General features: G+C 37.3%; 2 protein-coding genes across 7 annotated transcripts; one reads left to right on the forward strand and one right to left on the reverse strand.

The window, feature by feature from the left end:
• The first annotated feature begins 6,702 nt into the window (after nucleotides 1-6,702).
• Nucleotides 6,703-15,197, forward strand: TMEM126A (transmembrane protein 126A). Of its 2 annotated transcripts, none has more exons than XM_081239731.1 (5): nucleotides 6,703-6,890; nucleotides 8,843-8,938; nucleotides 12,261-12,454; nucleotides 13,831-13,945; nucleotides 14,583-15,189. In XM_081239731.1, the coding sequence occupies exons 2-5, from the start codon at nucleotides 8,850-8,852 to the stop codon at nucleotides 14,773-14,775; spliced, it is 591 nt and encodes a 196-aa protein (XP_081095857.1). In that variant the 5' UTR covers nucleotides 6,703-6,890; nucleotides 8,843-8,849; the 3' UTR covers nucleotides 14,776-15,189. The 2 variants fall into 2 exon arrangements, with proteins under 2 accessions (XP_081095857.1, XP_081095858.1); XM_081239732.1 differs by lacking the exon at nucleotides 6,703-6,890 and adding an exon at nucleotides 11,164-11,228 and having other exon boundaries at nucleotides 8,845-8,938; nucleotides 14,583-15,197.
• A 3,727-nt stretch (nucleotides 15,198-18,924) lies between these two features.
• CREBZF (CREB/ATF bZIP transcription factor) lies at nucleotides 18,925-24,131 on the reverse strand. Of its 5 annotated transcripts, XM_081241323.1 has the most exons (4): nucleotides 22,844-24,131; nucleotides 22,555-22,632; nucleotides 21,408-21,476; nucleotides 18,925-19,650 (listed from the first exon to the last, which is right to left on the reverse strand). In XM_081241323.1, the coding sequence occupies exons 1-2, from the start codon at nucleotides 23,899-23,901 to the stop codon at nucleotides 22,617-22,619; spliced, it is 1,074 nt and encodes a 357-aa protein (XP_081097449.1). In that variant the 5' UTR covers nucleotides 23,902-24,131; the 3' UTR covers nucleotides 18,925-19,650; nucleotides 21,408-21,476; nucleotides 22,555-22,616. The 5 variants fall into 5 exon arrangements, with proteins under 5 accessions (XP_081097449.1, XP_081097447.1, XP_081097446.1 ...); XM_081241321.1 differs by having other exon boundaries at nucleotides 21,408-22,632; XM_081241320.1 differs by lacking the exon at nucleotides 18,925-19,650 and having other exon boundaries at nucleotides 19,658-22,321.
• Nucleotides 24,132-25,778: the final 1,647 nt, after the last annotated feature.

Consider the following 25,778-nt stretch of genomic DNA (forward strand, 5'->3'; position numbering starts at 1 on the left):
ACTTATTTATTTATTTACAAATACCTAGATCTTTTCTGGATCTGAAAACCCACAACATATCAAAACTTATGGATGCAGTGAAAGTAGAACGAAGAGGAAAGTTTATAGCAGTAAACACTTACATTAAAAGAGAAGGGTCTCAAATTAATATCCTAAACTTACACCTCAAGGAACTAGAAAAAGAAGAACAAACTAAACCCAAAGTTAGTAGAAGGAAGGAAATAATAAAGATTAGAGAATAAATAAATGAAAAGAGAATAGAAAGACAATAGGAAAAAAATCAATGAAATCAGTAGGTGTTTTTTTAAGGTTTACAAAATTGACAAACTCTTAGCTAGACTAAAATAAAACAAGACTCAAATAGCTAAAATTAGAAATGAAAATAGGGACTTTACAACTGAAGTAACAGAAATAAAAAGGATTATAAGAGATTACTGTGAATTATTATATGCCAACAAATTGGATACCTTAGAAGGAATGGATAAATTCCTAAAAACATACAACCTTCCAAAACTGAAACATGAAGAAATAAAAAGTATGAATATACCTGTAACTAGTAAGAAGATAGAAGCACTAATAAAAAAGCTCCCAACAAAGAAAAGCCCAGGACCAGATGCCTTCACCAGAGAATTGTACCAAACATTAAAAGAAGGATTAGCACCAATCCTCCTCAAACTCTTCTTACGAACTGAAAAGAAGGGAACACTCCCAAACTCATTCTATGAGGCCAGCATTACCCTGATACCCAAACCAAACAAAAACACAAGAAAATAAAGCTAAAGACCAATATTCCTGATTAACAGTGATGCAAAGATCCTAAACAAAATACTAGCAAACTGAATTTAACAGTACTTTAAAAGAATCATACACTATGACCAAGTGGGATTTATACTTGGAATGCAAGGATGGTTCAATATACAAAAATCAATCAATGTAATACACCACATTAACAAAATCAAGGACAAAACCACATGATCATCTCAATCAATGCAGAGAAATTCGACATCATTTTATGACAAAAGTTACTCAACAAACTAGAAATAGAAAGAAACTATCTCAACATAACAAAAGCCACATATTAAAAGCCCATAGCTAATAACATATTCAATTGTAGAGGACTGAAAGCTTGTCCTCTAAGATGAAGAAGAAGGCAAGAATACACAATCTTGCCAATACTATTCAACAGAGTGTGGAAGTTCTAGCCAAAGTAATTTAGACATAAAAAAAGAAACTGGAAAAGAAGAAGTAAAATTATCTCTGTTCACAGAAGACATGATCTGATATGCAGAAAAAACTAAGAATCCCAGAAAAAATAATGTTACAACTAAAAACAATTTCAGTAAAGTTTCAGGATACAAAATCAACACACAAAAATTAGTTGTGTTTCTCTTCACTAACAACGACCAATCCAAAAAGGAAATTAAGAAAACAATCCCATTTACTACAGCACCAAAAAAAAAAAAAAGATAAAATACTTAGGAATAAACTTAACAAAGGAGGTAAAAGACTCATGCACTCAAAACTACAAAACACTGCTAAAAATATCAAAGAAGATACAAATAAATGGAAAGACAGCCCATGCCTGTGGATTGAAAGACTCAATATTGTTAAAATGTTCATAGGACCCAAAGCAATCTGCAGATTCAATGCAATCCCTATCAAAATCCCAATGGCAATTTTTGCAGAAATAGAAAAAAATTCTAAAATTCATGTGGGACTTGACTGGCCAAAACATTCCTGAAAAAGAACAAAGCTGGAGGCCTCGTACTTTTTGATTTCAAAACATACTACAAAGAAACAGTAATTAATACAATATGATACTGGCATAAAGATAGATATATTAACCAGTGGAACACAATAGATAGTCAAGAAATACATCCTTGAAAAATAGGCCAAATGATTTTTGACAAGGGTGCCAAAACTACACAATGGGAAAAGGACAGTCTCTTCAACATATGGTGTTTGGAAAAATAGATATACTTCCACATGCAAAAGAATAAAGTTGGGCCTTTTCCATACTCCATATCCAAAAACTCTTAAAGACATGGCAGAAAAACTTGAGGACACTGGAAAATGATTTCTTGACTATGACACCAAAAGCCCAGGCACAAAAGGACAAATAATATATGATTCCACTCACATAAAGTATATAAAGTAATCAAACTCATAGAAACAGAAAGTAGAAAGGTGGTTACCAAGGGCTGAGGGGAGTTAAGAGGAGTAATTAGTGTTTGGTGGGTATAGAGTTTCAGTGTTGCAAGATGAAAAATTTCTAGAGATCTATTGCTTAACAATGTGACTATACTTAACACTACTAAACTATACACTTAAAGATGGTTAACATGGCAAATTTAATGTTGCGTGTTTTTTACCACAATTTTTAAAACTAGGACAAAATACTTTTTAGATTTCCAAAATGTGAAAGATTTCATCACCAGAAGATGTGCTTTCTAAGAGAATACTTTAGGTAGAATTATACCAGATTAAATGAATCTATAAAAAGAACAAAAAACACCAGAGATGTAAAATATGTGGATAAATATAAATTTTCTTATTTTTAAAAGTTACTTCACAGACAAATGACTACTGATATCAAAAAATGATAACTATGTGATATGTGGTTTATAAAATATGTAGAAGTAAATGTATGACAACAATAGCATAAAGATTGAGAAGAAATGAAAGTACACTGTTGTAACATTCTCATACTATATGTAAAATGGTATATTACATGAAGATAGATTGTGACAAGTTAAAGATGTTGTCATGAGTTGAATTGTGCTCCTCCAAAATATATTTTCAAGTTCTAATCCCCAGTACCTGTGAATGTAGCCTTATTGGAAATAGTGTCTTTGCAGATGTAAGTTAAAACGAGGTATATTGGGTTAGGGTGAGCCCTTAACCAATGGTGTCCTTATAAGATAAGAGAAATTTGGGTACACAAACACACACAGAGGGGAAATGGCCACATGAAGTCACAAAGACATGGGGAGAAACGTCATACAAAAATATAAGCAGAGATTGGAGCGATGCTTCTACAGGTGAAGAGACACTAAGGGTTGCCAGCAACCACCAGAAGCTAGGAGAGAAGCATGGAACAGATTGTCCTTCAGCACTTCCAGTAGGAACCAACTCTGCCAATACATTGATTTCAGACTTCTAGCCACCAAAATAGTGAGTGAATATATTTGTTATTTTAAGCCACACAGTTTGTGGTACTTTCTTAGAGTAGCCTGAGGAAACTAATAGAGAGGTATACTGTATATGCTAAAGCAATCATTACAATTTTTAAAAAGAATTATAGCTAATTGGCCAACAAAGGAATAAAATAGAATAAGAAATATTCAGTTCGTTCAAAATATAAAGGCAGAAGAAAAGGAAAGGGGAATGTAGAACAGGTGGAACACATAGAAATCAAATAGCAAGATGATAGATTTAAAACCCTAGAATATAAAAATCATATTAAATATAAATGGCTTAGACACCTTCTTCATTAAAAGAAACTGTCAATTTAGATTTTTAAAAATCCAATTATATACTGTATTTAAATATAAAGACACAAATAGGTTAAAAGTGAAAGAATGGGAAAAGCATTGTCATGTTAACACTAATCAAAAGAAAGTTATTGGAGGGACTTCCCTGGCAGTCCAGTGGTTAAGACTGCACTTCCACTGCAGGGGACACAGGTGCAGGCCCTGGTCAAGGAACTAAGATCCCACATGCCGCCTGGTGCAGCCAAAAAACAAAAAAAAGAAAGAAAAAATGTTATTGGAGTGGCTATATTAATATTATGTAAAGCAACTATACTCCAATAAAAGTTAATTTCAAAAATGTTAAACAAAGTAAATTGCAAAGCAAAACATATCACCAATTATTAAGAAGGTTATTTCATAATGATACTGGGATCAATTTACCTTAAATGTTTATTCATATAATAACGAAGCTTCAAAATACAAGAAGCAAGAGCTGATAGAACTGAAAGGAGAAATAGAACAATTCCCATAAAAGAGAGTTCAATAACCTTTTCTCAAGAATTGATAGAACAAGTTGGGAGAAATTCAGAAAGAATAAAGAAGTCTTAAAAAATGCTATCAACCAACTTATGCTAATTGATGTTTTCGAACACTTGGCATAACAGCAGCATATACATTATTTTCAATCACACGTGAAACATTTACCCAGATGGACAAGAGTCTGGGCTATAAATATCAATAAATTTAAAAGAATTCAAATCATACAAAGTATATTCTCTGACCACAATGGAATATAATTAGAAATCAATAGCAGAAAGATATGTGAAAATTTTAAACTATTAGCAGTGTAACACACTTCTTTTTTTAAATAGATTTATTTACTTACTTATTTATTTATGTCTGTGTTCGGTCTTCATTGCTGTGCATGGGCTTTCTGTAGCTGCGGTTCGTTGTGGTGCACGTGCTTCTCATTGCGATGGCTTCTCTTGTTGCACAGCACAGGCTCTAGGCATGTGGGCTTCAGTAGTTTTGGCACGTGGGCTCAGTAGTTGTGGCTCGTGGGCTCTAGGGCACAAGCTCTGTAGTTGTGGCACACGGGCTTAGCTGCTCCTCGGCATGTGGGATCTTCCCGGACCAGGGTTCAAACCTATGTTTCTTGCATTGGCAGGCGGATTCTTAACCACTGTGCCACCAGGGAAGCCTAGGAAAGTAACACACCTTTAAATAACCCACAGGTCAAAGAAAAAAGCAGAGAGAATTTAAAAGTATTTTGAACTGAACTAAAAGAATGAACAATGTTTCAAAATCTGTGGGATATAGTTAAAGCAGTACTTGGCAGGAAATTCATAGCGCTAAACTCATATATGGAGGAGAAAAAGATCTTACACCAATGACCTCAGCTTCCTCCTTAGGAAATTACAAAGAGGAACAACTTAAATCTCAGGTAGGAATAAGAAAGGAAAAAATACAGATCAGAGCAGAATACAATCAAACTGAACACAGAAAAAAGCAAAACAATCAATTAAATATGAAACTAGTTGAGAAGGTCAAAAAAATTATAAACCATTAGCCAGTTGATCAGACATAAAAAAGAGAAGACACAGATGACCAATAACAAGAAAGAGAGATGTGGGCTCACTACAGATTCTGCAGATTTTAAAGAATAATAAAGGAAAGTTATGAGCATTTAAGCCAATAAATTTGAGATGAAATCTGACATTTCATCTTGACATTTCAAAAGAACTGATTTTTTATAAATCTCAACGTACAAAATTGTCTTTATTACTCCAGAATGGCATGCTACAGACACTGTACAGCATGCACATTTATTAACTTCAAAATTAGCTTCAAACCATTTAAAATTAAATTGGAATAAGAGTATAAAATGGAGTGTTAGGGGGGAAAAGATATTCTCACACATACACACACACACACACACACACGTTAGAATCCAAAAAGCTGGTTTTCCAAAACTTTCTCCTCATTTACCTCGGAAACTTTCCGATTGGGATGTACGCTGACTTTCCACCTCAGAATACGAGGACCTGTTTTTATTTTCTGGTTCGTTGACAAGCCACGATTTTGACATCAGATAAATCTCACTCAGCGAAGGAGTTGGGGTAGCGGAGTCTTCTCCTGCTCACCTCTTCTATGAAGTTTTCCCCCTTTATCTTTTTTTTTTTTTTTTTTTTGCGGTACGCGGGCCTCTCACTGTTGTGGCCTCTCCTGTTGCGGAGCACAGGCTCCGGACGCGCAGGCTCAGCGGCCATGGCTCACGGGCCCAGCCGCTTCGCGGCATGTGGAATCTTCCCGGACCGGGGCACGAACCCGTGTTCCCTGCATCGGCAGGCAGACTCTCAACCACTGCGCCACCAGGGAAGCCCCCCCCACCACCACCACCACCACCACCACCACCCCCACCACCACCACCACCCCCACCACCACCACCACCACCGCCTTTATCTTGAATACCACTTTCTCCCTAGATAAAGCTCAATGATTTTCCAAGCAACCTTGGTAAGAGCTTTTATAGGATCCTCACAACTTTACAAAATAATCAGTGAGACTGTTTCCCCTCCTGCTTTATAAGTGAGGAAAGAGGCTGCAAAGGGGAGACCTGAAACAGAGGTCTTCAGAGGTTTGGTCCAAGACTTTGATTCTCAATTGTCCTGACGGAGCCACAAGACTCCTTTGCTCTCTAAACAGTTTTTCTTTCGTCTCATTCACCTAATCCTCCTTTTATAAGCAATACTCTACAGGGTCCCACAGATCCTCAGAAAAAAACAAGCTCCTGCTTGCTGTTGAGGTGCTCAGATTATGGTGGCACAACCAAATCGTAACATGGCACAAGGAGCTCAAGGTCCAAGGGAGAATATAATATCGATGGAGCAAAGAAATCTCAGGTACTTTTAGACTTTTTAACTGAGTACCTATCTCGTATGCCAAGGGTTGTGCAGTTTTTATATATCCCTGGTCAATACACGAAGTATAATGTATTGGCCAGGAAGTTTTAAGTACCATACCTAAGGTAGATTTTCAACGAATGGGGCAGGTTTAAGATCACTCAGTTTTCATCCGGAAATTTCACAATTTCTGCAGTCTCTATCCTGAGGCGTGGGTAAGTTGTAACCAGTATCCTCCGCGGTCTCCAAACCTCATTGCTGCGCGACACAGCACCTCCCACTGCTAGAAGGCCCTTGAGCTCAACCTCGGTCCTGGAAGCCCAATCAGCGGCGCGGCAGCGACCCAGTGCCCGCCTCGGGCCGTGTCACGTGTCAGCCAAAATGGCTGCGCCCGGGCGACTCGAGCGCAGCTTGGAGTGAGCACTCGCGTGGCTGATGGAGGTCGGAGGAGGCAGTGACTGCTGGGAGGAGAGCGTAAGATAGCAGCATTCCGGGTAAAGGGGTGCAGTAAAAGGCGAGTATCAAGAGAAGCACAGCGTGGTAATGAGATCCCGGGACTGAGTCGCAAGGGGAGGAGGGGAGTCGGTTCTACCGCACCGACGGTCCCTACACTTTCCACCCTAGAAAAAAAGATCTTATATTTAAATTAAGCCTACAGGGGGCAAAAAACAAAAGCCTGTGCTTGAATTTAATACCGCGTTTACTGCCAATTTACAGGGTGACCTTGGCCTAATTTAATTTTCAGAGGCCCCACTTTCCTCATTTGTCTATCTCGGGAGCTATCTTGAGTGATGTGAGATAGCTAATGCAAAAGCCTTTTGAAACGTTTGTAATATTTAAACGTGGCATTGTCTTTGATAGGGATTTATTATTAATAACCGGGATACAATGGCCTACTGCGGGCTGCCAGATCAGAACTTTTACCGAATTAAGGGTGACTTTTAATAGCGACACCTTTCTTTAGAAATGGCTAGTTCACAAAACCAGGAACCTCACCAATATGCAGAGCATAGAACAGAAAACTAGTGATAGCATTAGGCTGGACTTTCTGATGTAACAGTATTTCAGACATATACACTATACATTTTATATATACTGAATTTGATTACTGTTTTTATCTCTCTCCACCACACCCCCAACCCCACAACGTAAAATTATTCTAAGTTCCTGTAGGGCAGAGATCTTAACGTTATTGTAACCAAGGCCCTCAAAAAGTTTGAGTCCGGGGAAACCCAGACGTAAATTTCTAAGCCTGCATTGTACTACTTACGTTAATTTTAAGTTTAGGGATATGAAATTCAGTGTACTGAACATTTTCCAAGCCATCTAATGGCTACCCAGTAAATATTTGTTAAATTAGTGTTATAAATTAATCTTGTAGCAAATGAACAGTGAACCAAAAAAATTAAATTTCAGAGTCATGTTGTCTGTTCTTTCTGAACTTTTTGATTTTCTTAACTCTGCTACCCTGAAATCTTAATGAGCTGTATCTTCAGGCTAAAATTCATCATTCACCCATTCCCTTAATCTTTTATTCACCTCAACTAGCGCAGAGATCAATAAACTACCTGCCTGTGGGCCAGACGAAGCCTATCGCTTGTTTCTTTACAGACAGCCAAAATGATTTTTATATTTTTTAAGTTTTTTTCAAGTATTCGACAAAAGACCATTATGTGACCCGCAAAGCCTAAGATATTTACCATCTGGCCCTTTAGAGAAGTTTGGTGACCTCTGCTCTAGGGTATACCTAGATGTGAAATTGCTGGGTGTATGTGTCTTGTACTTGTTAAGTACCAAATTCTTTTCCAAAGTGGTTGTACCTATGCTTCCACCAGCAGCACATGAGTTTCAGTTACCCCACATTCTTGCCAGTAATTGAAATTTAATTTCTGTTTTCCTGATTATAGTGGTTAAGCATATTTTCATATTTATTGTCGGTTTGACTTTCCTCTCTGTGAAGTGCCTGTTCAAACCTTTTGTCAGTTTTTCTATTGGGTTGGTTGCCTTTTTCTTATTGATTTGTACTATTCAATACTTTACATATTCTGGGTACCAACTACTCCTTTGTCAGTTATATTGCAAACATTTTCTCCCCAACTGGCTTATCTTTATGGTATCTGTAAATGAACACAAGTTCATTTTAATTGGTTAATATTAGTTTAATATTAGCTTTATGTGTTTTATGGTTAGTGCTGTTTGCAAATTTACAATATTTTTAAGGGTTACAAAGATATTCTGTATTTCCTATAAGCTTTATGTGTTGTCTTCCATGTTCTGGTTTCTATTTCATAGAATTGTGGGGGGTTTTGGGGGGGTGTCTAATGCATTAATTTTTCAGATTATGAAATAAAGCTATGGCTACTTCTTTTAAAATTAAATATTTATGGTCTTCCAAAGGCTTTTTATAAGCTCTTTTGCTGTTTTTCTATAGATACACATTATTGAAAAATGACATTTTAATTTAAGGCTCAAGATGGAAAATCATAAACCAGATGATACTGTCAACAAGAACTTAATTGAAATCATAACCAGAAAAATTAACCAACTTCCAGAAGCAGAAAGGTAAGATCCCTTCTTAATTAAAAAATTCTTTTATCAGGTGGATTTTCATCAATTCATCTCAAATTTCTTTGGTTTGAATATAAACAAACATAGAATGTCAGGAAATTGAGTTTTTTTTCTTACATTGATGAGAAAACCAAGGCTCAGAGAGATTAGCCATTTTCCTTTAAGTCAAGGCTAAAATTCATTTCTTTGGACATCTGATAGTGCTCCCAGTTTTTCATTTGGCTTAGAGTATAGGCAGATGTATATATTTATGGACTAATTTAAATAACAAACCTTTAAAATAGCTTTTAAACTGTCTTCTTTCTCAATTCATTTCTATCACTACACTTAACCAGTCTAAGAGAGTGCCATGTAACACACATAGCTAGACAAGGAATGTCAGAGAAATGGGATCATGGCTAAAAGATCTTTAAGATATTATTAAATTTATATAGGAAACATACTGATCTTTGAAGACAACGCTGAGTGAACTCCCACAAAATGTTCTTCAGGCAGCCTTTCTAACATTCCATTTAAACTGAAAATATGAGACCAAAAAGGATGAAGAAGAGTCAGCCTGGGGAGGAGGAAGGAATGGCATATGCCTAGGCCACAGGACAGCAACGAGTTTGTCATATTTGAGGAACCAGTGTTACTAAAGTACAAGGGAAGTGGGCATAAGGTTGAAGGAACAGGAGGAGTTTTAAGCAGGGAATGATCCAGCTAACATTTCCAAAGAACATTACAGTTGCTTTTTGGAAAGTACATTTAAGGTAGGCGAGAAAAGGAAGAAGAGCAGTAGGAAAACTGGCATAGTAATCCTGGTGAGTGGTGGTGGCAGTTGAAGTGAAAAAAGGATGGATTTGAAATACATTTTGGAAGTATAACCTTACTATCTTGCACAAATTCCAATCTTGCTGATACCAGCTCAACACGGGAGAACCCATAAACCAAGGGCAGTAATAAGATGTATATCCAACCTCCCTCTCCCCCCACCACAAACACACACTGTACATCATTTTTGTTATTGTTTTCCAGAGGTAAACAGAAACTTTTTAAGCAGTAAGGTAGGGAAAGCCAGGAAGAATAGAGATGTGACAGCCTTGAAGAGAAGCAAGCAGGCTGTGTTACTGGGACTTTCACCAAATTAGAAATAATAATCAATGGGGAATTAATCTGGAACTGCAAAGTAAGCTTTAATTTGGAATAAACTGCTTTCGAACAGTGGCACCTAAACAGGGCAGATGACAGCATCTCATCTTTGCCTTGTTCGCTATTTTCCTCTGCTTCTATTTTATCTATCCTGGTTCTCCTAAGTTTGAATCCTCATTTCTTGCATTACCAATTTAGATATGTTTTAATAGTTATTTGAAAAGTTCTTAAGTGTATGAAACTTTAGTATCAAACACTTCACTTTCTAATCTACAGAATTTCATGTGCCATCTACTTCACTGCCACTTGTTATTTCTGGTCTTATATTTCATGTGTTAGTTCATGGATCTAGTTATTTTATGGGTATTATCTTGCCAAAAAACCTTGAGTTCACGTTTCTAATTGTACAGGCACTTTTTGGGAACACTGACTGGCAATGGGGCTGCTAGATAGTAACAATTTTGTATTGAATTATTAACAATGTGACTTTAAGCCACAGGAAATTAAAATCTGGTTGGGAGACAGCAAACATTGCTATTCAGATTCCAGTTACACTCCTTGTTATATTTAGGTACTTACTTATGTAATTTTTAATAATATTTAACATTAATATATCAACATATTACAATGTATATAATAATTATAATTCATATATAATATATATGGGCAAATTATTTACCTGAGCATTTGTTCCTATGACTAAAAATACATATTTCACAGTATTGTTATGAAGATAAAATAAAAATATTTTAGAGGAAGTGCTCATTTCCCATTCCCTCAGCTCCCACAATACACAGGCCTTTTCACATGCATGTGTTTCGTTGTTTGGTAGCTCTCTAGGCCCTCATCACAATTTAAATATTGTCTTATGTACCCTAAGTTTCTAAACTGCCTCCTTTGTACTTGGCTAACATTACCATTTCAATACACTTTTGTTATATTGGGTTGAGCAAAACGTTTGGGTTTTTCATGGAAAAATCCGAACGAACTTTTTGGCCAACCCAATATATCAAGTTTATGTATCTTTCATTCTCCAATAATAAACTATGAAAACACTGAAGGTAATTTTTTGTGCCTTCATCACCAAGTCTGCAGCATGCAATAAGTGCTCAATGACTGAATGACAAGTACCATTGTGATTGCAAAGTGACAGGTAAGAAAAGTAGTACCTTACACAATGTAGAAAGCTCAATTAGGAATTCCTAGAAAACCTGTCTTAAGTTGAGTGTTAATCATCGAAGTTAGAGGGGATAGTGTGTGTGGCTAGTTTGGCTAATTAAGAGAGTAATGAGAAAATTAAGAGGTTGACCCCTGTGTTATAGGAAGCAAAGCAGATGGTAAAGAAGTTAAGTGATACGCTGAAGCTTTGAATTGGATACTTTCAATATTCAGCAGTTTTAGTTTTTTTCCCCAAAACTAAAGAATGCATAGAACATGCATTTTAAATTTCATACATGCCTTCCTTAAAAACCAGTTCTACCACTTACTATCCCAAAACATCAATTTATTCTTATTTCAATGAGTTCTTATAAAGTACCTAGCATAGAGTATCCCTTAAATGTTAGTACTGCTCCACCCCCCTAATCCTGACTCTAATGCTTCAAGGAAGAGTAAAAGGAAACATCAATTTCACCTTATTGAATGCTTTCTATGTGCCAGGTGCTGTTGAAACCAAGATATTTATATCTTTGTATCCACTGTCTTCAAGTTGTTTACAGACTAGTTGGGAAGCCTGACAGTTAAATCTGTGATAAGCTAGTGCCACCTTATAATGTGTTTTGCTACAGAAGTAAGTATTGGGTATTGTGGGAGCCTAGAGAGGCATCCAAGTCAGACTCTTCAGAAGCTCTTCCCTGCTGTATACTTGGCCCGGGGGGGGGGGGGGCGGGGGGGTGTGGAATTTCCATACCAATATTCTTTGCAAAATTCCACAATACATTTAGCAAAACTAAATGTATCACTGTATCCTTAACGTGTTGACCATATTCAAAGCCTTTTAGAATAAAAATCTATATGTAAAACATAATGATTTCTAAAGGTTTTTGTTTTATGGAGCTATAAGATATAAATGTTGGATCCTGTTAATCCTAAAGTCCTGATAAGTTCTGTAACATATGCCAGAATTGTTGGAGAGCTTACACACGCAATACAGCCAAAAAGTTACTGTTTTTTCTCACCGACTCAGGAATCTGCTTGAAAATGGATCAACATATATTGGACTTAATGCTGCCCTCTGTGGCCTAATAGCAAATAGTCTCTTTCGACGCATCCTACATGTGACACAGGCTCGTGTAGCTGCTGGCTTACCGATGGCAGTGATCCCATTTTTGACGGCACACGTATCTTACAAAGGTTTTGTAAGTTTACCTTTGAATACAGGTAAATTCTATTTCACTGTCAGCAGCAAGTTTGCTTCGGTATATGTACATTATTTGCACCTTACATTAATCCTTAAATAATCATAGCAATTGGCTATATGCTGTAATACAGTCACTGCTTGGATAAGACTGAACCTTGCTAGCCTATGTAAAGCAGCAATTCATTCAGATTAGCATGGTCTACCAAACAAGTAAAATATATACACAGTAATTCTAAATACTTTCCTTTATCTAACTTATCTCTCCCACAGTGTTTAGTAAGAAATATTTGGAAACTTTATTTTTTTTTAAATGCTGACTGCCTTAATTTTTAAAAAATTATAGAATTTTCTTAAGGGGAAAAAAATTTTTATGGGAACAAGACTCTATCTTGTTCCCATAAAAATCACCAAATCTCTAAAAGCACTAAATGTGTATATGTGCAATAGTTATCAAATACATGGAGACTTGATTTCCTTTGGACAGTTCACCATATTTGCTGAGTACTCCAAGTATAGCTAAATTATGAAAGAATTTCTGATTAATAATTTAAAAAAAAATTATTACCACAGGTGGTAGTAGGGAGGCAGTCCATTTAAATTCTCGTAAGTGCTACTTCAGATTTGTTTAAATTAGATGAGTATTTGCTTGAATCCCCAAGATCAGTGTGGAAAGACTTTTTTTTTTTTTTTGCATTACGCGGGCCTCTCACTGCTGTGGCCTCTCCCATTGCGGAGCACAGGCTCCTGACGCGCAGGCCCAGCGGCCATGGCTCACGGGCGGCAGCCGCTCCGCGGCACGTGGGATCCTCCCAGACCGGGGCACGAGCCCGTGTCCCCTGCCTCAGCAGGCGGACTCTCAACCACTGCGCCACCAGGGAAGCCCCTGGAAAGACTTTTTACGTGCAGGGAAACTTACTGCACAATAAACTGAACAGAATGAGTGAAAACATAGGTTAGCTTAGCTTTCTATTTTTAATACCTTGTACTAATCTGGAAATGAATAAACAATTTTATAAAAATAAAATCACACTGTATAATGTAAAAATGTAAGATAAATCAAATTGTTAAATTTCCCATGGGTTTAAAAAGTTTCTTAAAGACAAAAATATTAGCTCAGGTTTGCGAATACATGTGCAAAAAGCTAGAAGCAGTGCAAACTGAGTATTATATTCAAGTTCAAAACAAATTAGGGTATTTTTCCTAAGATGGTTTTATCAGTTATTCCTGGCTGTTTTAGATTATCCATATGTGTAATTATACCTTTTAACATGCCTTGTAGAAATGCATTTGCTGTATTACTGCCTGAAAATTGAGTATCTGTGATACATATAAGGGGACCTTGCATTCTTTAAATGTTTGCTTCACTATCCATTTGCTGAACTAATTTATTTCCTAGGTGATTTACATTGTGAAACCTGTACCATAACACGTGGTGGATTGGTGGGTCTTGTTTTTGGTGGCCTGTACCCTGTTTTCTTGGCTATCCCTGTGAATGGTGGCCTAGCAGCCAGGTAGGACTGCTTTCCTTAATTATCGAAAAACTTTAATATATATAAATGATTGCCTAGAAAAATGCAGACTTTAAAACAGCAAGTACATTTTCTATTTTTAAGGCAATGTTACCTGTTTGACTTGAAAGAGTTAACAAGACTTGTTTTTTCTGGGTAATCAAAGAATACTTCTCAAGAATTTGAAAACACTTCCAGAAATTTATCACACTACCTCTTGGGTGTGTAGTTCAGGTTCTTAACTTTATATATTGAATACTAGCTACAAAGCTGTAAAAAGTACTGTGACTAGCATGAAAGGTACATTATATGCATAATGTTCTTAGGGTTTGAGTACTTCCTCTAAAAAAAATTCCACCAGAAAATGTCTTGCTATAAGCCAAAATAATTCAGTTATTCTCTGATGAACTCTTGTACCAAGCAATCTATACTATATGAGCTTCCAGAGGTGAAACGGAGAAAAGAACAAAAGAAAACAAAAGGGCAGTGTTTATGACTAAAAGACATTGAAGAGAATAGCATTACCTCAGTCTTTACCTAAGCTAGTTTTAAGACTTCTGGAATTAATATGTACTGTACACAGATTTGCCACTTGATACAACTGTCTCTTCTAGTGAACTGTCTCAATGTTTTCTTACAGGTATAACTCAGCCCTGCTACCCGAGAAAGGAAACATCTTAAGTTACTGGATCAGGATTTCTAAGCCTGTCTTTAGCAAGATGTTATTTCCTATTTTGCTCCAGACTGGGTTTGCAGCATACCTTGGGTCTAGACAATATAAACTACTTATAAAGGCTCTTCAGTTACCTGAACCTGACCTAGAAATTCAGTGATGGTTAAGCAAATCTGTACACAAAAATAAAACTAAAAATAACCTGCATCTAAGTATGAATAAATAAGACTTGTAATTTATCACATGAGGTACAATTCTGGGATCTACAACAAAAGGCTGAATAAATTGTTCAACACTACCCACTCAGACAAGAGCCTAAGTCTCTAGTGTTCCCAATACCGTCTCTCCCACATTGCTTGCTCTACTCCTTTACATTAGGCAGTTTGGTCTGTAATACAGGGAAAAAACCACACAGGAGTTTTCACTGAAAACCTCATAAAGAATCCAAACAGGAATGAAAATGGCAGGGGCCAGGGTGGGGAGTATCAATACACTACAGAAATGTTACACTTCATTTTCTCAATTCACTGTTTCCATAGGTATTATTCTTTCATAGAATCTTAAAACATATTTAAAAACATTCCTTACAGAGGGATCAATTCCCAGTATTCTTCACAGATGATTATTCAGGCTCAGCTTGAGCTGTCCTAATGATAGTTACCTACTTCAAAAGTCATCTTATTTATATCATTGGAAAGCTATACTCTTATAAGATTAAGGCAAATTCTATCTTTGAAGCTTTCATCTAGTGTGGTATAATTCTTTAGAAGCACATAGACCTGAGCCATTTTTTTTGGCTGTATGATGCTAAGCAAGTTAACTGATCTCTCTGGCCCTGAGTTTCCTCATCAGTAACCTCACTCAAGATTGGTATCGTATATGTAAGTTGACCTAACGTAGCACCTGTCATCAGGCACTCAAATTTGAGGTAGCCATATTCTTCCTATTGTTTCGGTTTTGTTTTTTGAAATATCCTAGGTCTATTCCTCAATTCCTAAGATAGATCACTTAAATTTTTGAAATGATCTATTGTGTTTCCCTTCCTAAAAGTTTTCATCTCAGTTCTTGAAACCATTTTCTCATGTAACAGCATCTAAATCAGCATTGGCCAACAAACCTTTCTGTGATGATGAGGAAATATTTTATATATGACTGATAATATGTTAGCACTAGCCATATGTGGCTACTGAGCACCCAAAATTTGACTAGTGCACCTGAATAACTGAATCTTTTATTTTAATTAATTTAAATTGTTTAGCCACATGTGGATAACAGCCTCAGTATTACACAATGCAGAGCTAGACCAACACTTCCTTATGAAACAAGCCAGTCATACCAAACAATATTTGTGTCATCCAAGACCACATTCACAAGCATCTTAACTATTCTTTTCAAATATAGTGATATATCTGTTAAATAATCTTATGCTACTTAAAATTATATGAAAGGATTTAGCCTGTCACCTAAAAAAGGCAGCTCTGAGAGTGGGACAGGCTTTCAGTGTCCCTTGAAGAAAGCAGTGCAGCCAAAAATTTTAAATTCAATTAATAAAATACAAGGGCATTCCCTGGCAGTCCAGTGGTTAGGACCCCACACTTTCACTGCTGAGGGCGCAAGTTCAATCCCTGGTCGGGGAACTAGAATCACGCAAGCCACGTGGCAAGGTCAAAAAAAAAAAACAAAAACGAAACACCAAGTCAAAACCAAGTAGAAACATTATAAAAAAAAATTCCCTATCAAACTATGTTTGATTAAAAAAATGATCCCAATTATCAGACAAAAGAATCTGTATTTTACTGTGGATATTCTCTGGGTTATAAAATTAAGGCTGATTTTTCTTTTCATTCTGATTCCTTTCTGGATAATCCTAGCTTTCTGAAATGAATATGCTTTACCTTTACAACTAGGAAAAACATATATAAAAGGGGAAAAAAAAAATCTTTATTTCACAAGCTAAAATACCATGATAAAGCTGTGTGGCCCAAAATTATACATTTTATGCATGTGCTGTCATTTTTATTTAAAGCAGAGTTCTACTTATCACAGTAAAAAAAAAAAATTAAAATTCCTGACTTCAAAAATAAGAAACCCAAATTACTGAATTAGACTCCTTTAAAAAGAGAGAATGGTGTAATGAACTTAGATAATTCAAAACCCACTGATATTACTAAATGGATAATTTAGCGCAAATTGTTTCCTTACTTATCCTGAAACACTCCCACTGTACTTACTCCCTAGCATATCACCATCTATAAACACACAAAAATTTACAATAGTTTCTGCAACCAAAAACGATTTCTAACATCTGTCCTCTACCATATTTTTCTTAAATCATCTTCCCAGTTAGTAGAAATGGGCAACATAAGCCAAAGAACATGTTACTTTAAACCTGTTGCTACAAATCTACTTTACCAAAATTTTTGGTCAGGGGGCAAATCTGTGTGAACCTGCTGTGATCTGCATTACAATTTAAGGAAACAGTCATTTTTAGCTAAGACCTAAAGAACACTGCCTCAGTCAGGAAAATAGTTTATTTCAATTCTGTCACAGTAAACAAACTATTTAAACCTGTCTTTCAAAATTTATTCTGTGTAGTTATTTGGCTTTAAAAAAGAAGGTTCATGTTATACTGTACTTAAATTAGGATGTTAATTTGTAAACCCCAGACTATGGTACATTAGAAGCCAGAGGGGTTTGACCTCAGTGGGTAAAAAGGAAACAGAATTTGATGGCACATTTTAAAGGAAGTTGGGCCACCAATAAAATTCAAATCCGTACATATTAACAGCTACACGAATGTTCAAAACACCAAGTGACCAGATTTTTAAATTAGATTAACTGAAAATTGAGCAAAAGATGAATTTCAACAAATTTTGGGTCAACAAAACTACAAAAAATTGGGAATTCCCTGGCGGTCCAGTGGTTAGGACTCCACACTTTCACTGCAAAGGGCCCGGGTTCACTCCCTGGTTCAGGAAGTAAGATCCCACAAGCCACATGGCATGGCCAAACAAAAACTACAAAAAAAATTATGAAAGCCCACTGTGACCTCGTTTCTTTTTAAAAAGTGGGAAAAAAGGCTAACTAAAAAATCCTGAATGTACAAATTGGGGAAAGGTAAAAAACTAAGAATAAAAACACTATAAGTAACCAAAGCAATGAACAGGGCAACTTTCTTTTAACCTTTATCTTTAAAAAATATTTTTCCTCTAATATTACATGATTTGTTGCTAACGATAAAGTAATTTACTTTCTGAATAAAATTTAAATTATCTCCAGTTTAATTTTTCTGCACTTTAAAACTGCATGTAAATGACCACTTGCAGTCTAGGTCAGAGCTCTGAGCTCAGTCTGGTATTATAAGACAATAGGGAGTGACCAGCAGAGAGAGTATTGAGGTATTCAAGTTCAAATATGTAAAAAATACTGTGCTGGCCAAACAAACACTTTACAAGTTTCTAATGGAGGACCTCCCCTTTGTGATCCCTGGCTTAAATGGTAACTACCTGGTTTCTCAACAAAAAACAGTACAGTAAAATATAAAAATATAACCATTTGGGGAGGTCTCAAAATTTTGTATTGATAGCCTGGGGAAAAAAAACTAAACACTTGAAAATATTTTACTACCTATTCAACCTTAAATAGTCATAAGATTGTTTAGCTTAAAAGCATACCTCCAAAATACTGAACTAGGTAATCACATACTTTAAAAGGTAATGACTCATTATCAGTGAATTATCCACTCTATTCTATCAAAGCGGTAGTTACAGTCACCAAATAGTGTTGATGCCTACCTGATTTTGGTTACAATACAACCAGCTGTACTGTTCATACTGTAGGAGCATCCATCTATCACATAAGCATAAGCCACTGGGAATGCTCTTTGCTGCCTGGCATCAGACACTGAATACACTTACAAGAAACTGAGTGGATTTAATAAATTTTTTATATCACCATACAATAACCAAACTATAATTATTATGATGAATCGTTCTGGAAAGAAAACAAGAGCCTATCTCCTACCCCCTCCCACTTCTATCATCTGCACACTTCCCAAATGAGTCAGTAAGATAAAATGACTCAGTCTAGACCAGGTGAAATAATTGTATTAACATAATCCAACAAAAATGAAATAAAACAACCAGAGTTTTGAGTGTTTTTTCACACTTGTAATGAACTGGAAAAATGTTTCAATTAAGTAAAACAACCATATTCCATGAAAAAAGCCACTCCCATCATCCAGAATACTAAAGCCCTTACATACTAGAGAAATTTTAATATAAAACAGTAGAAACTAGTATACCATTCATTAGAAACCTCAAAATATTTTTAATAAGTCCTCAGAGAAAGCTCAAGAAGCCAAAAACCTCAGAATCCACACATCTTGGCATTACCCTGAATCGCAATTAACTACCCACACATTTAATCATAATCAATTTTTCAAAGATATACAGACAAAGCAATGCATCTATTTAAAAAGACTACTCTTTAAAGACTTTACATTAACTTTTATATTCTACTCAGCAACGTCTGTCTGTACTTCAGATTAGTTCTCATGTTCCAGGAAATAAATACAAACTCATGATATGCCTGTGATCACTGATGGCCTGTTTATGTAATTCTACTCCACTAAATCTAATTCCACAGAATGTGCGCTTGATTATGTAAAGAATCTAATATTCCTTGATGAAATACTATCATTCTCTTCTCCAATGGTTACAATTTTTAAAAGGTATGCAAAGAACTGAGTATCACTCCCATGAAAGACAAAAAAAAGTATAATTTTGTTCCAAAATTAACTTTGTCTCATGTATTTCTATTAAGTCTTTCAAGGATTCCAGAGAATCTTTTCATATCTCCATTTCTGGAAAGTGAAATCAGTATAGAAGTAATTTGGGAACTTGAAAATGGCATTCATTTTTTTCAGCAGATGCCAAATTTTTGACCGACATGGCTCCCACAATTACTTTGTTACCATCAGTCCAGTCAGTTAACAGGTTGTAGGAAAAGATTCGTTTTTGCAGACACTGCTAAGCTGTTTAAAGAGAAGAGAGAGAGATTAATTTAGTGATTATCAAATGCACAAATATTTTAAATATTTCGAACACTTTTTGTCGGATTATATCAGAGGTGTGACTACATTTTAACAAACGTGGACTTTTTAGTTAGGTTTGGTCAAGGAAGCGCAGAAACATTAAGTCAATATGATGTGTTAGTTCAATTAATGTATAAATTCCTGTCACCATCGGAAGACAAACATTAAAAGCTACATCTTTACTCTAGTACTTGCTGTATCATTTTGCCACAGAGGCACAATTAGGAAAAAAAAATTTTTTTTTAAAAGATTCCCCAAACACTAAATTGCTTTCATCCATTACAGTAAATAGAGCCAAACCTGAAAACTTCTAAATCCATATTATATTCCAGAAATCTCCTTTATCCAACTACTAATCATTCAGAACACAATTTTCTAAAAATAGTAAGACAACAGTTTCATATTAATCATAACTTTTTTAATTAACAAGTAGTGAATAGGACACTTTAAGATATTGTTTACTACATACTGAAATAAACATATCTGTTGTAAATTCAGAAACCCAAACATTTACAGTAAAATGTGTTTACACATAAATATGACCAAATTTATTTAAAGCCCCTGTTAGATAGGTCCTAAATACATGCAATACCATGTAAAAACAAGACCATGACGTTGATGCAAAAAATGACAAAATCACTAATTTACCAAAATTAGAAAAAAAAGAGAATGAAATGGAAACTAAGAAAAGACAGTTAAAACAGAAGCAACCTAACAAAGCAGCTTTTAAAATAGTCGATACTAATCTCCATTTTCAAAAGTTCTTAATCAAGTATTTCCAAAAACTGCCATTTATAAAATGACATTCTAAAAATCTATACTTGGAATGTCAAAGCATCCCAACTCAGAAAGCTTTGACTACTGTTTCTCCCCAGCCCCAAACTTCAAATAATGCAGGAAAATCATTGACATTAGGAAGAAAATATTCCAAGGGAATGGTATAATTTTTAGAAAAACGCACTTACTGCCTCCAGAACCTTTTAAGACCCACAGCATTAACAACAATCATTTTTCCTATTTTCATCCATTATTTTCTAATGTCATGTTAGAGATGAATAAATTATTTGAGCCCATGACTGAAAGATCAACAAACCTGGTTTTATTATGACACCATATTTTTGTCATTGGTACTGCACAAAATTATATACAAAGAAATATATACAAAATGTTCAAGTATTAATTAACTTTCAATTCAAGGCTTCTGTTTCAAAAAGCTACATTTAACATATTCCATAAAGATAGCACAAATTAGTCATTTCAAATAACTTTTCCAACTACTTTTGGTTTTTATATATATTTATATATATAATTCAGTAGGCACTAAAAATCCATGCAGCTGCATTGTGAGGGGCTTGCTCCTGCACTTAGGTATAAGCAGGTTCATCACTCCAGGTTGTGAGTTTGGCTACTATCCATTCATGCTCAAGTGCAGTAGATGATTTTACAAAATATGCTGTAATGCACTGGAAACCAGAGACCAAGTTAGGTCTCAAAAGTGTATTATCTAGCAACAAAACATTTACAGTTCTGCAAGAACAAGATTCCATTTTCATAACCAAATAACAACAAAATAAAACATTTTATATGTAAGATAACTTACATCTTTGGACTGCTGGAAAATACTTTTTAATTATGAACATTTTAAAATAAAAGCAGAAGCCCTGATATTACCTCTTTTTCCTCATTTCTTATACTACCTTTTAAAATAAAGCAGGAAATGTGGCCAGCAGCTGGTCCCGTCTCTTCTGCCCCAACAGCTGTATCCACTTTAGCACAAAGAAAAACAAGGATGCTAAATACGTATATACTTTATCAAACAGTGATGTTTCACAAAGAATTTCTTAATGTCTCTTACACTGAAAGACACTGTGACTCAATCTATACAACTGGACAACAGATAATAGAGTACTTCAAAGGAAGACTATGTCCCAACTTTGGAAAAAGTGTCAATCGTGTCATTAAGTCACTCAATTTTAAAACTTACTTTTTTAAATAGGACAAATACCCTTGAAATATGGAGAATAAGATTCTTTGTGAAGCCTCACTTTACACGTTTTCATTCACATTTCATAACCTTCAATATCTAATCATACATAAATTTAACCTAAAATTTTAATACAACAAAAATAAAGGTGTTCAACAATTTATTCATACTCAGTGATAGGGTAAATCACTGTGCTGGTCCTCAAAGAAACATTTCATTAACCATTCTTATTCTTCCTTTAAGTAACTAACACAGGAGTCTGATATGCATGTTAATTTCCAACTTCTCTAATGGTGAGATATAAAAATCTATTAATCTGAATAGATTGTATATCTAGATCTATGAAAACTAAAAGGCATTCTTGAATATTTAAGAGATTTCTGTCATCTCCACAAAATAACTATCACATTTGTGTATGCCCCAAGTACTTATTGTCAACCTCTGAAAAGTTGCTCTAAAATTGGAATTCCAATTTGCACCTTGTACAACTCGGAACTTCCATTCAACTTCACCTGTGTCACTTTCTCCAAACTGTATCTCTATTAGCAGCTTTCAGTGTACAGTTGGAACCGATGTCATCCAAGGCCATGTCCACACTGGGGACAGAAGAGCTAGGTACACGCAAGTCTGAACAAGGGGACACATTAACAGCTATTTCAACCAGAAGAAGCAACTTGAATACAATATTGACCAGCACAAGTCTGTTTCCAGGGTGGACAGGGCCCAAATTAGATTCCCCTCCCACCTTCCAAAAAAGAAAAGAAAAAAAAATCACACACACGCACACAAATTGAGATGTTGCCCATTAAAGTAGACTAAGCAGCAGAGCATGAGCGTTACGTGAAGAGATGGATCCTTACCAGGTTGTGAGGCGGGAACGACTGTTCTGTAACCCCTACAACGGAGCCTGGCAGGAAGGAAATCACCTAAAAAAGAAACTGTCAGAGAGATTTAATAGTGACATGTTATCATTAGGAGTTGGTTACAGTGTCACATTCATGCTTTTAGCTAAACACTTAAAGATTCAATATTACTTTTTTTTCCTCCTCTGAAATGTGTCCAGTGAAGATGTCCCACTAAGGTGTTTTACATGGTGTAAGGGAGTTGAAAGGGGTAAACGCGGATAAAGAGCAGATTACTTGACCCTACATTTTAAGAGAAGACGACGCCTTCCGGGCGCACGCCGAGCAGAACTCCACCGACACCTTATCCTTGTCCACATGAAGACACACTCCTCCGGCTGAGTCGTCCTCTTCCAGCAGGTCCTGCTGCTGCTTTCCCACGGGCAGAGCGTAGTCATGGTCACCGGCGGGCGAGTCTCTGAAGAGCGAGGTGGTCAGCCGCAGTCCCACGCCGCTCAGCCGGCTCAGCAAGCGAGCCAGTCCGGTCTCGTTGGCTAAGACGGCCCGTAGGTAGCGACTCTCCTCCTGCAGTGCTTGTACGCGCTTGCCCAGCTCCCGATTCTCGGCCCGCAGCTCCTGGTTCTCGGCTGCCAGACCCCGTACTCGACTCTCCAGCCCCATCACGTACTCCTTCTTCTTCAGCCGATTGAGACGGGCAGCAGCCGCCGCCGCCTTCCGGGGACTCTTTGTCGCCGCCTGGTTGTTATCGTTGCCGCTGCTGCCGCCGCCTCCTCCCGGGGACTTTCTCCGCCTCTTTTCGCCGCCGACACTGTCACTGCCGCTGCTGCAGCCTCCGATGCCGTTTAACAGCCTCTGCAGCAGGTCAGAAAAGCGCTGCATCTCGGCAGCCGCGGCCTCGTCGTCGTCGTCCCCTCTCCACAGGCCGCCGCTATCCGAGCCTCCGCCGGACGAGGAGAGAGGCCCGGGCGAGTTGAGCCCGGGCTCCAGATGCCAGTCTGGTTGCCGGGGGTCCAGCAGATCCGCCAGTTCCAGGCCGGACAGAAAGTCCATGTCCTCCGTCTCCTCCCCGGGGACGCTGGCGATAGCCTCCTCCTCCATCTCCTCGGGCGAGGGCGCGCGCGCGGCCACGACGCCGCGGCCCCCCCTCCCGGCGTCCGACTCGCCCTCGTCGCCGCGCGGCTGTTTGCGGCCGGGAGACCCGGCCGCCGCCGTCCCCTCGTCCTCCGCTGCCGCCCGGGTCAAGTCCGGGGGCAGCGAGCAGGTCGCGACCGGCGCCGGGCTCTCGCTGCGGGTTGGGGAGTCGCTGCCCGAGGCCGCCAGCAGTTTGGTCAGGCTATGCCTCATGGGGCCCGACGGCGGGCCCACGTAGGCCCCGGCCCCTCAGACCGGGCCTCGCGGGTCCCAAGGACCCAGAGAGGGTAGCCGGGCAGCAGGCCAGAACGAAATGAAGAGGAAGGTCCGAGTCGCCTCCCGCCCCACTTGGCTGGTCGACCCCCCGCGCCGGGGCGGGGGGGGAGGGAAGGGAGATGGAAGCGGCGAGGCCCAACGATGACTCGACCGCGCCACCCAGACAACGGCCTGGCCGGAAGTCAGTCGATCTCTTTCCAGCCCCTCCCACCGCATTTCGCGCTCCACCAGGCTCTAGTATCGCGAGAGTTCGAATGAGATCTGGAGCTGGAGTAGCTCCAGATCTCCAGTGATGTCATAGTAACACCGGCAAATATAACAACAAGCCTGGGATTTATTGAAAAAGTGGTCTACCCTCTCGGCCCTCACTTCTCAATACTCTGTATTCTAGCTTCCACCTCCAGTGAAGCCAGTCTCGCTCAGAATTGATCTTTTAGATACCTAATTTATGAATAATCTTAGTTATCCTGGAACTTAAGACTGCTGATCAGATTCTTCTTGGAATTGCCCCTTTCCCCTTTCGCTATATCACAAGATCTTTTCACTCAAACACTTATAGAGTACTAGAAGAAAAAAGAGGTGAATAAGTCATTCATATGTAATTTAATTTTTCCAAGTTTTTATTATAAAAATTTCCAAATATACAGAATATGTGAAAGAATATTACAGTATCCACTATAATTCAACAATAGTACCCAATACCCAGACTCAACAATTCAACAATTAACATTTTGCCGTATATGCTTTATCTGTATATAAATGTTTGTAAAACTTTTTTTTTTGCAGAATCATCCCAAAGTTGCAGACAAGACACACCACCCAAACATGTTGCAGTATGCACCTCTAAAGATAAGAACATTCTATTTCATAGTCATAATACTATTATCAGGTCTTGAGAAAATTAACAATCTTGCTAATATCTATTACCCGTACCATATCCAAATTTGCTCAGCTTTCCTCAAAAATCATCTTTTATAGCAGATATGTTCTTTTGAACCAGGATCCAATCATGGCTCACTTACTGCATTTGATTGTTTTTCCCCCATTTGTCAAACTAGAATAGTCCCTTCCATGTTTTAGTTTTTCTTAATATTGGCTTTCTGAAGAGACAAGGTCAGTTGTCTTGAAAAATGCACCATATTCTGGATTTGTCTGTTTCCTCATGGTGTTATTTTGTTCCTCTAGTACCATAAGGTATTTCAGATTTTGAGCAGTTCACAAATACTCCAGAATACAGTGAAACAACTCAAATTTTTACAGAGCAAGGCCAGTGAAAATACAGATGAAATAGGAAGATAAAGAGTTCTGAAAGGAGGAAAAGTTTGTATTAGAATAGGATGGACGTAAAATCTTACACAATTCCTCAAGTTGAGCCAACAATAGACTAAACTTCCTGGTAACCCAAACAAATAAATAAACTTTCCTTTATTTGCTTATGAGTAAAGTATACATGAATTCCTCAACTATGTTTCCAGTTCTCATGTCTTAAAGAAACTTCTCTATGGGATACTGAATAAAGTAACAGATAGCCTCACCAATAGCTACCTTTATATGGCTGTTTCTTAGAAGGATATAAAGCAATTTCCAGGAAAGCTGGACACTGATAGGTCCCAATATTCCAGAACAGCACCTGGCACAGGAGAGGCTTCGATAAATATTTGTTGAATGAATGAATGAAGAAGGTCTCCAACTTTTAGCTGAAGGCATTACACTAAAGCTCAACCAAATGAAAACAATTCTTCAAGGGGCACAAATAAGCATTACATATGGTATCTAGAAAAAGAAAAAAGTGGCCTCCATGTCCTTCTCAACCT

This window comes from Mesoplodon bidens (assembly GCF_964165515.1).
Source record: "Mesoplodon bidens genome assembly, chromosome: 7".
NCBI lineage: Eukaryota > Metazoa > Chordata > Mammalia > Artiodactyla > Ziphiidae > Mesoplodon > Mesoplodon bidens.

Bases quoted from the DNA above. Each gene is read 5' to 3' on its own strand.
- TMEM126A (XM_081239731.1), top strand. From the start codon at position 8,850: ATGGAAAATCATAAACCAGATGATACTGTCAACAAGAACTTAATTGAA. The intron at 8,939-12,260 runs GTAAGATCCCTT...TCACCGACTCAG, and splicing joins CAACTTCCAGAAGCAGAAAG to GAATCTGCTTGAAAATGGAT. The intron at 12,455-13,830 runs GTAAATTCTATT...TTTATTTCCTAG, and splicing joins AAGTTTACCTTTGAATACAG to GTGATTTACATTGTGAAACC.
- CREBZF (XM_081241323.1), bottom strand. From the start codon at position 23,901: ATGAGGCATAGCCTGACCAAACTGCTGGCGGCCTCGGGCAGCGACTCC.